General features: G+C 43.7%; 1 protein-coding gene across 2 annotated transcripts; it reads left to right on the forward strand.

Moving 5' to 3' along the window:
- Positions 1-318: 318 nt before the first annotated feature.
- On the forward strand, positions 319-17,212 carry cept1b (choline/ethanolamine phosphotransferase 1b). Of its 2 annotated transcripts, none has more exons than XM_035388233.1 (9): positions 319-692; positions 3,317-3,771; positions 9,396-9,543; positions 9,997-10,138; positions 11,167-11,251; positions 12,731-12,862; positions 13,700-13,858; positions 14,129-14,254; positions 14,839-17,212. In XM_035388233.1, the coding sequence occupies exons 2-9, from the start codon at positions 3,409-3,411 to the stop codon at positions 14,971-14,973; spliced, it is 1,290 nt and encodes a 429-aa protein (XP_035244124.1). In that variant the 5' UTR covers positions 319-692; positions 3,317-3,408; the 3' UTR covers positions 14,974-17,212. The 2 variants fall into 2 exon arrangements, with proteins under 2 accessions (XP_035244124.1, XP_035244123.1); XM_035388232.1 differs by lacking the exon at positions 11,167-11,251 and adding an exon at positions 12,101-12,185 and having other exon boundaries at positions 320-692.
- Positions 17,213-18,618: the final 1,406 nt, after the last annotated feature.

Genomic DNA, 18,618 nt, shown 5'->3' on the forward strand with positions numbered 1-18,618 from the left:
TTTTAAATTAAACGCTATTTTATTTATTCACTGGCCCATTGTAAATATAGTCTATATATTATTTACTGCGTTCTATGAACATTTTATCTAAATGTATATGTATATCGCATCTCAATATGTTTTACACAAGTCGTAAAGTAAAGATAGTTTGCATCAAAAGCAGTGATTGCACGTACCAAAGTGACTAGCCTAACTTAAATTAATGTAAAAACCAAACAAGTTCGAAAAGACTGACGTTTAGATTTGAATGAGTCCCACCTCTTTAAATCGTAACGACGTGAAACAGGACCAATCAAAGCCATTCACGCAGTTGTGGTTTCAGTCTTAATTTCTACCGTATTCTCGAACGCGTTCTTGGTCTTTAGCTGCGACGGAAGTAGTTGGCGCTCCTCCTTTATATTCGGCAGCCGAAATTGGTTGTCAGTCCGGGCGGTAGTCTTTTGGGGCAGTTCCACTGTTCCAAATCCGTTCAGTTCGGAGGAGGCAGTTCTCTAGCGATTAGTCAGGGAACCGAAGTGGACACATCGTGCTCCATTCGGTTCCTCGTTTTACGTTTTCCTGGGAGACGGTCTTACTCTGATTAGCTGTATCCAAAATTAAAACTCATCAGGTGCTTGAGGTTTTGGATACCTTGTCTGGTCGCTGGACACCCCAGGAGAGACCGGTGCCTCGGGCTGTTACAGCAACTGAAGGTAAGGACTCTGAAGAGGGCAAGTGAATAACTACCGGTTACTTGTTATCTACCAGGCTAATGACGTTGGCTACTTTAAATTTTGCATAGCTTGCAAACGTTATGCATAATCGACAGCCTACCGTTTCAGTTTCCCATAGCTACCTAACAGAACCTACAATTAAGATAGGTAGCTACGTAAGTTGACTAGCGAGATATCTAGCGTTATTATCTGGCGAACGTTACGTTCAGTTCAACGACACATGTGCTGTTGGGTGTTGGTTCCGAGATGTCTTGCAATAGCATGTCAGCCTTTAGCTAGTCATGTTTTTACGCGTTCACCCACTTTGGTTTGCTTTGCTATGCAATCAGCTAATCCACCGGCTATCTACCAAAATAACGTTACATGATACGAATTGACCATTGTCATTGACCTCAAGTTGCAGAATACAAAGACCTTACGTCTTTAAGTGTAGGGAGCGAGCGATGGCTAGCTAGATAACTTGTGACTTAGCTAGCTAATAATTTTATGTATTGATTGTTGTTGTATAGCTAGTTAGCTTGCTCACGAAACACTGACACAATTCATCTTTTCTGTTTTCATGTCATATCGTGTACCGTTACCAATATCCACTTAGTGGTATACTAGTTATTCCTGTCTTGGAAGACGTGACTAGAAGTTCCTGATCTTTTGTTTCACTGGCTAAGTTACCGATATTCATGATGATTTATCCTGGAGGTGGCAAGCGACAAAGTGCCAACTTTTTTGTTGCTGTGAATTCACAAGTCATAATCATAAAAAACAAATAAATAAAAAGTTGTAGTTAGTATAGAAAAACAACCCTCGATCATTAATGCGCATTTTAAGAGCACCTTTACTTGAGCCGGTGTTCTGCTCCCCCTGGCATTTCACAGAGTCATTATTTTTGCTAAAAACTAGTGCGCACTACAACACGTATCAGGAAGTCATCACGAGAATAGACCCATAGCAGGATGAATATGTGAGGTGGGTCAGACAAGGAGAGTCATCGGTCAGTATCCGATGGCTCTTCCAGGTGGATATACTTTAACAGTTACAAAAATCTAGCTACATCGTGACGTCCGATGTTCATATTTGTCCTGCCATTCTACAGTGTGTAACTATCACTCATTTGCATTAAAGGCATGACATTTCATTTTCATTTTGGCAGACGCTCTTATACAGAGCAGCTTACAGAAATTATATACTTTACATAGAACCCATTTATACTGCTGGATATTTTTTTACTGAAGTAATTCATTTTAAGTATCTAGCTTAATAGTTGGATGGTAATGTCCCCAGTGGGAATCAAACCCGTAGCCTTGCAGTAGCTAACCCAGTTCTCTAACCATTATACTGCAGTACCCCCCCCTCCCCCCGCATACATGGGAGGGCAAACGTAAGAGGTTGTGAGAGACAGCAATAAAGCTGTGTGTTGTTTTCCGTCAAAAGACATCTTTCTTTGTTCTTTGACAATGATGGGGCACTTGGGGCCTAAAGTCCTGGTGTTCTAGTCTCATATTGCTGAATCTGTCCAGGAAATGTGGAACGCAGCATTTTTGAAAACAGTAGCTGGGAGAGCAGCGTGCAGCAGTTTGACACTTTTATTCAAACTTTGCGTAAGGAACGAATCTAATGCACAGTGGGTTTGTGTCCTAGTTGACTATTCTGGTGTGTTAGAAATGTAGTGATGTAGGACAAGTCAGACTGCAGTGGGACTCATCGTGTTTGCCAGCCGTAACAAAGGGTGACGCCAGCTCCTGTGTTCTCATAATAGCGACAGATTCAGCCGACTCCACATTAGGTGTCAAGACAGGCCTGCCATGCCAGTTGGAAGGATAGCTGTCTCTGAAGAGCAAAAGTAGCATTCTGGTCAGCTGTTGGTTACAAGCCGTTAACCACTCTGGCATTCTGAGGGCACCAGGGTGCAACATAAGGGTCATTCAAGATTTTGTCATGACAGAAAAGGAAGTGCACTGCCCGCGATGTATCCAAAACTGAAGGGAAGCACAGATGGACTGTTCAGAAATGCATTGTTAATGATACGACTTTGAATAAATCAAAGGGAAAATGCAAGCAAGATTGTTTTATTGGCTTCTGTTTAAAGATGTAATTCTCAACCTAATACACTAAATTCTAGCTAAATATTATCGTATTTAGTATATAATAATTTGTGAAAAGGAATCATCCGTCATAACTCGTCCTGGGACATCTGGTTGGTTTACACGTGGATGGCTTAAGGAATTTATGGCCGGTAGGAGGAACTGCTTCCTGTGGGCGGAGTCAACATTAAGGGTGTTGAGGGTGTTGAGATGACGTACTAAACTGAGGCTCTAAAAAGCTGTGCTGGGATCCTGTGGGATTTATCCTGAAAAGCGTTAATACCGAATTCTTGGCCTAATTCCTAAACTGACCATCTCAGTGAGTCTGTGGTTGTTCTAGCCCGGGTAGCCATTGTGCGTCACCTGCTGCCAGAGGGGTCTGAGGGGTCTGACTCATTAGGTGAACTCATTCCTTCACTCTAAGGTGCTGATGTGTGCCCTATATGCAGATCATTACCACTGTACTCACTGTCCTAACCTCTCTCTCTCTCTCTCTCTCCCTCCCCCCCTCCCCCCCTTCTCCAGGAGCGGAGTGCGGCCCAGCAGTGGATTCCTAGCGCCCGCGAGGGAAGGGGGGGCAGTCGTTGGCAGATCGCGAGCAGACCAGGGCAGATCCGATGAGCAGCCACCACGCCACTACGCGGGCGCGGGGGGGCACAGGCCCCCGGGACGGCCGGGAGTGGGCCCCCGACTCGGCGTGCCGGCCGGCCCCGCTGGGCTCCGGGGTCTGCGTCCTGAGCAGGCTGATCCAGCTGCCGGCCCCGCCCCTGTCCCGCCACCAGCTGAAGCGGCTGGAGGAGCACCGCTACAGCAGCTCGGGCCGCTCGCTGCTGGAGCCCGTCATGCAGTGCTACTGGGAGTGGCTGGTGGGCCGCGTGCCCACCTGGATCGCCCCCAACCTCATCACCATCGTGGGCCTCGTCACCAACATCTTCACCACCCTGGTGCTCGTCTACTACTGCCCCACTGCCACCGAGCAGGTAGGCCACTATATCCATCACCCTCGATGTCCCGTCACCCTCGATGTCCTGTCACCCTCATTGTCCCATCACCCTCAGTGTCCCACAATCCCCCTGGTTGTGCTAGACCTCCATTTCTTTTGGTGAAATCAGCACCAAGGATCAGTCCACCAGGTCTGTAATTACACCTTTAAAGTCCGGCTCTGTTTTTGCCGCTGAAAATTTCAGTTTGTAGCTTTGCAAAAGCAATTGTTGCATGTTGTTATGGTGCTCTGTTTAATAGACCTCACATGTTACTTGGTAGTTGTTTATTTGTTGTCCGTACACTGTTTCTGGGGAAAAAAGGACAAAGCTAGAACTTGCTTATGCAGTCATTCCGTGGCAGGAAGTCACAGGGTCAGTGTGTTGTTTTTTTATTTTGTTGAACACTTCACTTTGTCCATTTGACTTTGTGGAATTAAATGACTACATAAGCGCGTTTTGGCTATGTCCTATTTGGTACAACCGTATGTGGACAGCAGACATTCTTTCACCTTGAGCTTGATAGTATAATGCATAATATTTTTAATTTTGCATGTTTTTTGTCCTTGTGGCATACTTTTCTTAGAGGATTAGCCTTAAAGAAACAAACTGGTTGTGGAGGCGGGGCGGGGAGGGGGGTGTAAGGTCACATACTTGCTAAGACTAAGAGCAGGTAAATCTTGTTTTTCTTTCTTTTCTTTTCAAGATTGTTTTTCCTGATTGTGTGGCAGCCAGCTCAGACGTCTTGTACGTCTGTTAATGTTCTAGCAAACTGGAACATCAATTCATGTTTATCTTGTATGTTTTATTCTGACTAACCCCTGCTCAGCTAGCAGCTGTGTCCTAAAGGACGCCCTCAGTCAACGCGCATAATGAACCTGCATGGCCTCTGGTGTAACTTTGTGTGACAGGATTCCTGAGCGTTCCCATGAATAAAAAGGAATGGGAGGGGAAAAAAACATGAATGAACGCTCGTCGTTGTCGCCGGTCGGTCCGCTGCCTGAGCCAAGCTTCTCAAATGCCCGGGGTGAAGGGGCCTCGTTTGGCCCCACTGCTCAGGACAGGCGCTCCGCGTCGCTGCGTCTCCGGTTACAGGCCCCCCTGCTCTTCGCGGCCCGGCCTGCGAAGCGTCCGGGCTTCGCCGCGATGGCCGCTCACGTGCGCCGCCGGTGGCTCGACCCGAGGACGAGCCTCGGGGCTTGCCTGCTCGACCAATGCCAGCCAGCCTGGGCCAGAGTTGGGTTTACACAGGTTTCCTCAGGGTTAAAGGTGGGACATTTTGTGCAGAGAGTGCGTACCTGCAGTATTCCGCTTATATAACTTGTTTTCCTCCTATAAATAGTCTCCTCCTCTTCACCCCCCCCCCCCCCCCCCGCCTCCCAGCCTCCTCATTTCCCCTGTAGGACAAAGGTTGGGAAACCAGCAGCATGGAGCGTTATTTACTTATGGTTTAATGCAAAAGAAAGGGGAAAAAATGTAAGCTGTCTGACTTATGAGGAAAATAGTTTGAGCTTCTCACACAGGCTTTGTTAAATTTCTGTTTGTTTGTTTGCTGCACAGTTAGGCAAGCCTGGATGTTTTCAGAAAGCTGCACTGGGGACTAGGACAGGATATGTTTCACTTTGGCCCTCTGCGTAGGGTTCAGTTTGGGCCGTACCATTTTTTTGGCGGTTGACTGGCGGTTGACGTATGTGGGCCAAAAATCTGCTTTGCAGCTGGGGTTTGCTAGGAAGCGTCAGCCGCAGTCCAGGCCTCCCTCAGTTGTTCATGGGGGGGGGGGGGGGGGGGTCGGGGGTATGCCTGCCAGTGTCCAACCACTTGGAGTGAAGCACTCTATGGTTAAGTGTGTCACCTTTGCTGTGCGTTGAAGGACAGCGAAGTAGAGGGAGACAATTGCCACTTCCTTCAAAGATGAGAAACTTTATGGTCTACTTTTAATCCAGGAGTCTGTTGCTCCGGAACTGTGTGACAACTCAGTCCTGCTTTTCCTGTCAGAAAGCTAAGGCTGTTAGCAGCAGCGGTTGTCTGTTGCTCCCTGAAATTCCTGGCTGCTTCAGACAGTTAACACCCCTGCCTATCAAAATGTTTAAACTGGAATAAAAAGCACATAGTTCTGCATGGGGAAATAAAAAAGACAGGAAAGCTTTTGCATGAATTGGCGTGTCATTGATTTTTTTTTTTCAGGTAGTCCTTGTCTAGATTGTTCAATATTCAAATGCATTCTCTTTCCAGAGAACTTTAAATGAATGGGAAGCTGAAATAAAACAGAAACTGCTTAGGTAAGGTAAAGTTATGGTAATGCTAAGGTAAATTGTGCCTAATTAAAGTTTCAGGTGCCCCTCAGAACTGTGGATCTTTTTTTTGCGTTGGTGTGTGAGCTACAGTCTAGCCTCCCTACTTAGTATGCTCTTCGTAACACATTTCCGCAGGAATTTACAGATGGGCAATATGCAACTGTTGTGTCTTTGAAGTGCATTGAAGACTCCTGCATGTGCAGGAATGCATGGCGAATTGGAGGCAGTGATGCAGGCCCGCAGAGTTTCACACCCCCCCCCCCCCCAAATCCTGCCATTCTGCCAAGAATGGGCAGAATAACCGGCTGTCTGTATTTGCCTGATTGCCTGCTTTTCCAAGATCAGGCTAATCAGATTAATGCTACTTTTTGCATATTTTATGCAGATGTGGGTCAGTTCGTACTAAATTGTGGTTCTGTTGTGAAGAAGTTGCTACTGTGGCTCAGTGTCACAGTATAAGTCATTTGCTAAAAATATACTGTACGTGTAAGCAGGTCTGCCAGTGCAGAAAACAGAAGTATGCAGATGTCTGCTTTTCAACTTTCCTACAGTGGCAGAGTAGGTCAGAATGTATTGCTTGGAACTGTGCATTTTAATAGACTCATGAACTACAGGCTGTACACAAATGTTATGCGGTTGACAGGGGAAATGCATACATGACAGTTTGCTTGCTTACACAGTATGAAAGACGATCTGCCTGGCGTTGATTATGACAGGACGGATAATATATGTGTGCAGCGTAATATATGCCAGCATTCCAGAAAAATGGAAAAGGGTAAAAAGATTGCAATATTCACTGTGCGGCTGTCCGAATGTGAAGCTTCGGAGCAGTGATCTTTAATCATGGAAGTGATCTGGAGTTTGGACCTAGGAGGTCTTTGTCCGGTCTGAACATTGCCTGCATCACATCTCTGTAACATTGGCCTGCTGTTGAGTTTGCTGGCAGTGCACAGCTGGTATTAGACTTGTGTTATTGTTTCCTTTCCCAGAATTTAGGAAGTACATGGGGGTGTGCATTAGTCTGCCTGAGATAAGTAATGCCTTTTGTAACCCCAAATTGTTTGTTTTCAGATATTGGTGCTGATCTGCCAAATTAGTCTAGTGAGAGTGGAGGGGGGGGGGGGGCACCATGCACCATGTTCCCTGAAGTGTTTGATGATTCTTTACCACTGTAGAAGAATATCTAGTTGAGGACGTATCTTCTGGGGTAATGTAAATAAACTGCCCACTTTTCTGGTTCAGTCTCCATGCCCACATACTTCCAGCCCTCAGCTGTGTGAAGTACCCTGTGGACACAGTCATGCTTATCTAAATCCACCAACCAGTCAGTGGGTGTAATAGATAAATCCAGTTGAAGCCAACTTTCGTACATGCTTTCGTTTATTATTTGGGTTGCACGTGGAAAACAACCTGAATGAATTTGAGGCACCCTTGTGTGTGTCCTCTGTCACAGAGAAACTCATCTGAGCCTTGTCCAAGACAGAGCCCTTGGCAAAAGTGTGAAGTTTTGGCAGTGCGAGAATAGTCCTAACCTGCCCTCCTGTAACTGGAGATGTTGCTCAGGGGGATGCTTTTCACGGTGACTGTGGGAAGTATGCCGTTTCTGCTAAGTAACACATGAAGTAAGCTTGCAAAAATTAGATTGCCTCACTGAATGGCAGGGGCTCTCCCCATCTCCCCCTGGCTCTGACTGCTGCACTGTCGGAAAATGAGGCCCCCGTGCGATTTGGTTTGGCTTAATTATATTACCCGCAAAGATATCCGGTGAGCAAGGAGTCTCGCTAGACTGCATTATGATTGAACTGTCTTTCATTCTTTCGTTGGCAGGGTCTCAATAAAATGTTCTCCTTTTTTGCTCCAAGTTAAAGGATTTGGTTCAGGTTACTTTTACATGTCCAGTTTCATTGTCCAAAAAGTGTCATTTGTAGTTCATCCCTTTTAACAAATAGGAGATTCCATGTACTGAGTATGTGAAATACTTGGCCGTAGCATTTTTTAAAAACTGGCTTGGGATACAGAGGTTTGGGGTGGTTACTCTCTGAAACTACTGTGGGCTGTAAATGGACCAGTGCCTTTTTAAAGGGAAAGGGGGGGGTGGGTGTAATCGGGTTGTTTATTCATGGCAAACATTCCTCCCAACCATGTTTGTTTAAGCTGTGCTAGCGGGGCTGACGCTTCGCAAAATTCCACGTTTATTCTTGCATGTATTTATTTGGCAGATCATCCCCTTATCCAGTGTGAGTTGGCCCATGGGGAGCTACAGTTTAGGATACAGACAGCCAATAAGCAAAAAGAATACATAACGTGTAACATGCCTAAAACGGCAACACAAAGTCGTCTTACAGTTGAATGGCCCAGAGGAGGAGCCCAGGGCATGGAGGGAGAGACGAGTCATTTCTGCGATCGGAGTCACCGTGGCCTCACAGAAAGATGGTCCTCGGTTCGAATCTGAGGTCTGGGCCTTTCTGTGTGGGGTCTGCATGTTCTCCCCGTGTCCGCGTGGGTTTCCTCCGGGTACTTCGGTTTCCTCCCACAGTCCAGACATGCAGGCTAGGCTAATTAGAGACTGGCGATTGCCCGTAGGTATGAGTGTGTGAGGTATGAGTGTGTGAGCGATGGTGTGTGTGCCCTGCAACGGATTGTTGACATGTCCAGAGCATGTTCCTACCCTTCACCCAATGCATGCTGGGATAGGCTTCAGCCTCCCAACATCCCCGCGACCCTGACCGGGAACGAGCGGGTTAATGTATGAATGTGTGGGGCATTTAGCTGTGCCTGTGCCTGATGCAGAAGGAGTGATGGAGAGGTGGAAGGTTGGCTCAGGGGTTGGGAGGATTGAACCTGTGCCCTTGGGTTACTGCTGTGTTAGATCCTCCCAAAAATGTGCCAGGTCCTGACCAGCTTCCCCGCTGTTGTTGTGAAATGTGTGGTGCAGCTCTCCTGTTGGGTGTGAAATGGTTGTTGTTCCTGAGTCTGTGCCTGCTTCATCTGGGTGCAGGTGGTGCAGAGGTAACTAGAGGCACAACTGCAGGATAAATGTATACATTTTTGTTTCTATATGTACATTACATTACATTATAGGTTCTTAGCAGACGCTCTTATCCAGAGCGACTTACAACAAGTGCATTATAAAACTCAGAGACAAGTGCTTTACAACATTCCTGCAAGAGAGCTACAATCGGTATAACTTTGCTTAGGTATAAGTGTGAATTGTACACCCTAATTTTTTTTTTTTTTTTTTTTTAGAAAACACGTTTGTAAAAACGTGTAAGTTGTGTGTTATTGATGTATTTAGTAGATTGAACTTTGGGTTGCATTTTTTTTTCTAAGGCACCTTTGTGGGCGTACCTGTCATGCGCTGTGGGCCTCTTCATCTACCAATCCCTGGACGCCATAGACGGGAAGCAGGCGAGGCGAACCAATAGCAGCTCCCCATTGGGCGAGCTGTTTGACCACGGTTGTGACTCCCTCTCCACAGGTACAGCACTGTTCCCCGCCTGTCACAATAACCTTTGTGGTGCATGGATGTGAAATCAGAAAGTATGGAATGGCCTCACAAAACGTACAGCTCTTCGTAAATGTCCCAGAAGCACCAGCAGTGTAAGATGGAGAGTGGTGCTTTTGGAAAATAAAACCAAGGCTTTGTACTGTTCAGAAGTTATTCTGATTTGGGCACCCTAAGAACATTGCAGACACTGGTAGACCATTATAGGAGAAATCACCCGCCTGTGTTGATGCATAATTGCAATATCCAAATAATTGTATTTGAATGGAATTGGAGTAATGTAGAAATAGAGCGATTTTGAATGTATGCAAATTAACCTGATCTTGTCTTACGAGCATTTCCCTCTCCCTCCCTCCTCCCTACCTCTCCCTCTCCCTCCCTCTTCCTTCTCCCTCCCTCCCCCCCCTCTCCCCCTCTCTCCTGCAGTATTTGTGGTCCTGGGTACCTGCATTGCCATACAGCTGGGCACCAACCCTGACTGGATGTTCTTCTGCTGTTTCGCGGGCATGTTCATGTTCTACTGTGCCCACTGGCAGACCTACGTCTCGGGCACCCTGCGCTTCGGCATGTGAGTCTGTGCCAGCCTGTGGGCACATGGACGTGGGCACAGCTTTTCCCTTTCCTCACACTGCGCATAACGTCTCTGCGATTGGTCCAGCGGTGTCACATGGGAGTTGGGAGCACATAGAAGAGAGGGTGCATTGCACAACAAAAGAGAAACTGTGTACTCTGTTTGAGAAGGGGGGGGGTGATTTTCTTGGGTATCTGGACAGAATTATTGTATTGTCCTTTCATGGGAATGGGAAGAAATGAGATCTTTGTTTGACGTATTATTGCATGCGCAATGAAAACTACCATGTTTTTGAGATTTGTTACTAATTGCAGCAATATCATTTATTTACTAAGGATTACGTGTGAATAGGGGTTTTATGGGTTTAGATAGGAGATTAGATTGGGGTTAGAAGTTGTGTGCGGACGGATGCACCGATGCAGTTTTATCCAGCTGATATCAATTCCAAATATTTTCTCAACCGCATCGGTGGATTCAAAATTGAGTATATTGAGCAGTTCTGCATTGTCAGCTTTCAACCCTGGGCTGTGGTATCTCTAGGGCAAGGCATTTTCCTGAGCACCTGTAATATTTGGTTTTACGCTATATTGAGTTGGCTTTGATCTTTACAGATAGTATCGGTGCATCTGTATGGGGATATATATTGCATATCACAGCTTGTACTGCACAAAATTTTTAAATGTGGGATTTAAATTAACCTGACAGCAACGACTCCACAAAGACTCATTAGAGCACCGCCTTTTGTTCAGAGGGAGAGCTTGTCGAAGGAGGACCGTAGAGTTGCCAGGTTTTACCTCACACGTTTGTGTGAAGGCGATGGACTAAACCTCCCTTGCCTCAGCGTTACCTGAATGTTAGTAGCTATACGGAAGTCTGTGGTTTGTAACCTACGTAGATCAGAGTCATTGATATGGACTAGAAATCAGGGCAGACAGGCCTGTCACCTCAGGATTTAAGTGTTTGGACAGTGGAGTTTCAGTGTTTGTCTGGAGAGTGAACCCTTGTCTCTCTTCTCTGGCCGGCAGATTTGATATCACAGAGTTACAGATCTGTCTAGCGTTGTTACAGATGTTCACAGCAGCCCTGGGGCCCGGGTTTTGGAATCTGAGGGTAACCGAGCAACCATCACCATCACCCCCCCCCCCCCTCCCCCCCCCCCCCCCCCCCACCTAGTGAATGCAGTGCACTGAGCCAATCAGAACCCCACTTCCTGCACAGACTGCAGCATATAGGGACGGGCATGGCACAAAGCTAGCAGGCTAATTAAAGAAAGACACTGAGGAATAATCCACTTCCCAGTTGCATCTCTCATAATTACAGTCAGCACTATTGAACTCCTGGTCCTGCGGGCTGCAGTTGTCTGCAGGTATTTGCTCCAACCATGCACTACACCACCTGATTTCCCTAAGTATTTTCCGTCCTTATTTCAGGAAGTCAGCTGATTAGTGATGACAGGTGGTGTAGTTCTTGGCTGGAACAAATACCTGCAGACACTGTGGCCCACAGGACCTGGAGATGAGTAGCCCTGCATCAAGTCTTCCTGCTGAATGTTTTGAAAGACTTGTATATAGTTTGTGCCCTTAATTTGGCTGCATTTATCTGTATTTAGCTGTGCCTAACGGCATCCTCACCATTTCTCAAAAAAAAAGTTCTGCTAAAAGCACATGACAGGGTCTCATACCAGTATATCGATTACTTGTCCATTTCTAAAAGATACAACAGAAAAGGGAAAAAATATTGAGCCTTCTCTGTCTGTATGATTACAGTTTCTTGGTTGGACAAGACAAGTGTGCATTGTGCGTTGAGGGTGTAATTCAGTGTCCCACTGCACTGAGGCCTCAGTCCTGACCCTATGGGGGTAACCATGGTGCAGTCTGTGCAGGCCCCCTGGAAGGGAGCATGTAGATGAACTGATTCACTGATCTCTCTAACCCTGCTCTGCCTTTTCTATTTGCTCAGCATTGATGTGACTGAAGTCCAAATTCTCATTATAATCATGTATTTGCTGGCTGCAATTGGAGGATCAGCTTTTTGGCAGTCTCCGGTAATTCTCTTACCCCATAATTTTACAGTATTTATTTATTTATTTATTTTTTGTTTTCTCAATGAAGTCATTTTGTATGATCACTGATTTTCTTGGTTGCTTTACTGAGCTGTGCTTACTGTGCATGAGCCTTAGCCGACGCTCAATTTACCTTTTGATACTTTATTAAGGCAATCAGGCTTTAGAGCTGCTTGCAGAAATATTCTGTAGGCATCCATCTGGTAGAGTCCTACTGTAGGCGCTTTCCTGTCTCATTACAAACAGGACTGTGTAAATGTATTTGTTTTTATTCTCACCTTAGCTCACCTGTAGCGTACATTTTACATAGACCTTTCTTGTGTTTGCATTTTTTTGTATAAGTTTAAATAAATAGCTGTTTTGTCAGCTGGTAAGGCTTTTATGTTTAACTGCCTCAGATCTGATACAAGAAACACACTTTGTGTATGTTCTAGTGTTTGCTTAGAGCTTTTTTTACATCTGGTTAGTGTTACGCAAAAGTCCTGTGATAAGAAGGTGCTATCTCACTCCTCTTTGATCCCCCCCAGATCCCACTAATAAACATCCAGATGAAAATAGTGCCCGCCCTCTGCACCGCACTAGGGGCCATCTTCTCCTGCACAAACTACTTCCGGGTCATATTCACCGGGGGCGTGGGCAAGAACGGATCCACAATAGCAGTAAGTCCTGTGATTGCCAGTGTGCTCGGCATTCTCTTTGAAAGGGAGCCATTTGTAAGCCAGCATGGTCCCCAGGTGTGGTGTACCTGGCAGTGACACTTTGGGACAGTGCCGTGGTGGGTGCGCGCTGTTGGGTCGGATCGAATCTGGCGGTTTTGACTGTGGCCAGGAGTCCCGCCAGGCAACACAAAGGCGGCCATGTTGTCTCTCCGAGCGCGAGGTTTACAGGTGTCAGGGTACACTGGGCCTTGTTGCTCCTTACTCACACTATTGGGTAACTGCATAATTCATGGCACAGTAATGTAAGTGTGCTACTGCTTTTAATCCCTGCTGTTTATTTTCCTCTTTACTCCCTTTGTCTACAGGATGCTGTAATTTTGATTCTTGACTTTGGCTTTGTAGCTTTGTCTTCTGTGCCAGGTTCCCCTTGTAAAAGTGATTTTGATCTTAATGGGGGCATGAAGACAAATGAATGAATGAAGTTTTCAGGTGCTTGTGGTCTGATTTCTGTAACTAGCAGCAGATCACAAAAACCACCACCATCACCACTGATATCAATTGGGTGTTGATAATACAGTCAATCAGCAGCAAGGTCATACAGCTTCCCTGTGATCATGTGATGTTTTTTTTTGTCTATCACATGTTAGCTGCAACGCCTTGCTGCTGATTGGCTGTCTTAAGAACATTATATAATGCACAGAATGGGAATAGTTACTGTACTGTTACACACGCTAGAAAAGTAAACTGCTTCAGTAAACAGACAGCTTTCACTGTGTGTGTCGATAATTATCATTTGAAATGCATTGAATTTCCCGTGTGCTTTGGTGTATTTTTCAGGGAACAAGTGTGCTGTCCCCTGTACTGCACATAGGGTCAGTAATAATACTGGCTGTCATGATCTACAAGAAATCCACAGTTCAGCTGTTCGAGAAACACCCCTGTCTTTACATCCTGGCGTTTGGGTTTGTGTCGGCAAAAATCACCAACAAACTGGTGGTGAGTCTTACCACACGCTGAAAGACATTGAGGTGTATGACAGGCGCTAGTGCCGGAATTTGCTTGTTGATTCTAATGCGTGATTCTATTTTATTTCTGCCTGCTCAGTGGAAATGGAATACTGTATTTTAATTATATACAAATTACGGTGTCTTAAGTCTTTTTTTTTTGTTGCATTGGTACAGTAGCTGCATTGTGTTACATTGTAGGTATAGGTCTCATAATGTCGTGTCTCATGTCAATGTTTTGATGGGTTTTTTTTCCCCCCAGGTTGCACATATGACAAAAAGTGAAATGTACCTTCATGACTTGGCTTTTCTGGGGCCGGGGCTGATATTCCTGGACCAGTATTTCAACAGCTTTATTGATGAATACCTGGTCCTCTGGATCGCTCTGGTAAGGTCACGCCGTCGCCATTTTTTATATTGCCCTGTACGTTTTTTTGGTCCGTTAGTATTGACAAGAATTCAGATCAAGCTACAATGAATGAATGTTGTGCTGAGTTAAAATACAGCTTTGGTCTGACACAGTCCCAGCACGAGTGAATGATCTGCCTGTCTACAGTGTTTAATTTGATTTGTTACACGCTCTGTTTTTTGCCGAGTTTAAGATATTAATGGTGCTAATGGTGGATAACTGGTGGTAGCCACAGTAATGCATGCACTGACCTGGTTTGCTCCATTTGCTGTTTTTACAGTCCAATTGTTCTAACAAAATATTCCGACCCTCACATATACCACAAAACAGGTTTTTCAAATGAAATGCACCCGTTCTTTCAACACTGTGTAATGGATTTTGCAAGATGATGGACAAGTAAAGAATGAGACCTTTATGAATGATGCCTTTGGGGACTTGAGGGAATCTCCTCGCAGCTGAATTGCTGTGACGTCAAGCGACGACATGTAAATATTTGAAAAGGAGCAGCCTCGGGTTAACTTTGGTAGCATAACTTTGTCCCCTCGCTCTTGCGCTTTCCACAGCTCCTTTCCCTCTTCGATCTGGTGCGGTACTGCGTCAGCGTCTGCAATCAGATCGCCTCCCACCTGCACATCTACGTCTTCAGAATCAAGCCCCTGGCCACGCTGTCCAGTTCGCCGGGACACAACCACCATTAGCGACTTTCCTGTCGTCGCCGTCGCCGTCCCCATCGCCGCCGTCATCACGTTCGGTGCGTAGAAAGAGACCAGGTGTCTTCAGGGAGCGAAGGCTGACCAGTGAGGAAAACTGAGCAGGATGGGGTTTGGACGAGAGGCGGAATGAAATCGAATAAATTATTAATTTGTCACAGTCACGTGCAATTTTCTCCTTATCTGCTGGTCTTGTCACAGCCTTCTTGACAAGCGTAAAAACGAGGAAAGGTTTTTTTTTTTTTTTTTTTTTTTTAAACTTCTGTTTTGCTTTTGTTTTGAGTGGGGGGGGGGGGTAAATCGGATTAAAGATTTAATAATACTAATTTACCCACTTATTCTTATAAAATAATTGGTAAACTGACAGCTTAATGTATTTTCAGAAGAATTGGTCTGAAGGTTTTAAGGTACTTAGGGAAGGCTTCAAAGTATAATGGTATACGTTATTCTTCCTTTGAGAAAATGTCTTAACATGAATATTTTTCAATATTACTATGTCATGTATTCATAGTAGCATCAATTAAAAACCGTTCTGGCTGGCTCACATGCATTGTTTCAAAAAAGATTCCCAGCCATAGATACATACCGAAGACTAATTTCTGAACATCTTGCTGCTTAATTTAGCTTATTTCAGAAAGAAAAAAATAACTTGCCTCTCCATATGGCAAGTTTTATCTTCTTTTTTTTTTTTGCTTTTGCTTTGTCTTCTGTGCCATTCTCAGATTATGTTACAGTTTAATTTAATATATCTTGTAGTCTAACCTCTTGCCAGAAATGCTGAACCTACTTAAATATAAATACAAGGAACCATGCAGTCACATGGAGGAAGAAGTGTATCGTAAACAACAAAAATAAAAACTGGAGGCATTTTATTTTTATAGTTAGTTTACCAACCACCTGATTAACACATCAACCTTTCCCACCATTGGAATTCGCTAAACTGAATCCAATTAATTTTTCATTTAAGAAAATAAATAAATAAATAAAATAAAACTTTTTTTGCCTACTAGCCCTCAGCAAAAGTTCACTCAAATTTTGTATAGGTGACGGAATACTGGCCTTTTCCAGTGCAATCAATGAAGATGCCAATCTAGCCATAACTGAACAATACATGGTTGCAGAGAACTTTTCTGTATTCTGACACATTAACTTAGCCGACTTGTGCAAATATGACTATGAAAACTGTTTAAACAAGAAAACAGAAACTGACAAACTTACTTTCTGTGTACTGATGTTTGAAGTAAAATTAACTTTCAAATAGTATTTAATTAAAAACATTTTTTTTACCTTAGCTGATCTTCTAAATATGTGTGTAACTGTCTTTATGTATATAATATTTTCCCTTTTGTGATGGGACAGACTAAGATTCGACTTGAAAATAATTTGGCAGCTACCTGCTTTGTGCAAGACATTGGTGAATATAGTTACTGATATAAATATTGTCACATCAGTGTTACTCCCTGACCTTAATTCATGCATTGCCTTAAATTTATACAGTTGCTGAAACCCCTTGCTTTTTTTACTGAGTACTTCAAGTATTATTAGCAAGGCATGCCATCTTTTGAGTGTATACTGGGAAAGGTCAGTATCGACTATATTGCCGGTCTTTTAAGCTATGGTTTATAGCCATCGTGTTTACTGGGGGGTGAAACAGTAGGTCAGTAGATAATCTCTCCTTCACCTGACAATATATTGTATCAAATCCAAAGTATGAGGACTGTTTCCAAAAATCCAGTTTGGCTTTCTTGGTTGGTGGTCATTGCTCTTTCTCATTGTAAATTCAGGCAGTCACGTTTTAGAAGTTTGTCAGTGTTTTGAACTTTTTTTTATTTTTTATTTTTAGGTCAAATGCCTTCATCTTGATCAGGAATATTTTCTGCAGTCAGATTTACAGCTGATGAGTCGTTGTATTACTTTGAAGAGATGTGATTGTTTCTGTCCTAATTCATGCCATGCAATAGCTAAGTGTGAATTTTTAAAACTTTGAAAAGGAGTTATGAATGTTTGATTTTCTTTCTGTGTATGATGTGTGTCACTATGGTACAGCTCTGTTGTGTGAGCTGATATACAGGTACCTGAATATGGCGTTTCTTGTCATTGTATCATTTTCTGGCCAAACATAAGCCACAGAGTATATGACAAAAATAAAATATAACTAAATGGTATTTAACAAATGGGGGAACCTATGTCCTATGTTTGTGCGTTCATTAAACAACAGATGAAATAACTTTCTATTCATAATCAAAGAACATTGCACGATATTTAAAGCCACAAAATAATTCAAAGTTATAATATTACCTTCATTATGAGGAGGCCAAACACAAGGATTATGTTTCTTTGCAAGGTTTTGACAAGCATTGCCCCCGTAATTAGTCCTTGCAGCTATATTTTTCCTTTATTTCTATTTATTGTTAATCATATTTGAACAGGCTGGCAGGGTTTTTCACTAAGGCTTTGAAAAACTGGTTGGTTCCTCTTTTCTCAGTCATTATGTTTATTTGATTCTTACATTTCTGTAAAAAAAAAACTTCAATTTTTAAATAAAAAATTGTAAAATAAAGATTGCTATATTTAGGTTAACAATGCATTTTTTTTAAATCTTCACTGCTTTACTGTTTACTACTTTACATTCTTGGGAGAACTACGGGTAATGTACAGCCTGTGAGGACTTCAGGGTTAGTAAAGTAAGATTAAGAGAGACTTAATATCCATACCTGGTGCTAAACCAGAACCAAGCCATTTCAGTTTTTTTTTGTTTTGTTAAATTACTGCCAGTTTTGCACCAGCACATTGCACCAGGATACATTACATTAAATTATGGGCATTTAGTAGAGGCTCATATCCAGAGCAACTTACACAGCTTTTACATAGCATTTACACTGCATCCATTTATACAGCTAGATATATACTGAAGGTATTCAGGTTCAGTACCTTGCTCAAGGGTACAATGGCAGTGTCCTACCCGGGAATTGAACCTTACAAGACCAGTTCCTTACCCATTATACTTCACTGCCGCCCTATGGATACATCACAGCCTGTCTTAACCCCACTTTAATAACCCTGGAGTCTACTTGGGTCATATATTTTTGGCCAAAGTACTACCCCAGCAGGAAGGGCTTTAACGAGCTGGGTGATTCCTAGGTCAACCACGTACTGGTAATCTGTCTGTCCAGCTTTACGGTAAAAGGAAGTACAGCTTAGCTACACATGCTTTCGCTGAGCCGAGTTATGATTTGACATTCCTCATTTGGAAAAAAGAAGGATTTTGGGTGGGAAAGTTTGTTTAAAAATAGGATGAAAGAAGGAGAAAAAACAGGAGAGAGCCAGCTTGGATGAAAAGAGAACAGAGAGGAAGTTGACAAATGTGCAAATGAGAATGTACAGGAGGAGGAACAGAAATATACAGAGATTATTGAGGGAACACAATGTCTTTCCAAAGTATGTATGGTCTGATTTACCTGCCAATATAAAACATACTAATATGACATGTACTATGTGTGACATGATCCTAATAATCATTATTAAACAGCCCTAATTCCAGACTTCGATAAGAAAAAAACGGCACAACAACAAAGGGAGAGGATGAATAATAACGTTACTGCAGTTGCTTGACATTGCTATCAACAGTGACTA

Source organism: Anguilla anguilla, chromosome 13, assembly GCF_013347855.1.
Source record: "Anguilla anguilla isolate fAngAng1 chromosome 13, fAngAng1.pri, whole genome shotgun sequence".
NCBI lineage: Eukaryota > Metazoa > Chordata > Actinopteri > Anguilliformes > Anguillidae > Anguilla > Anguilla anguilla.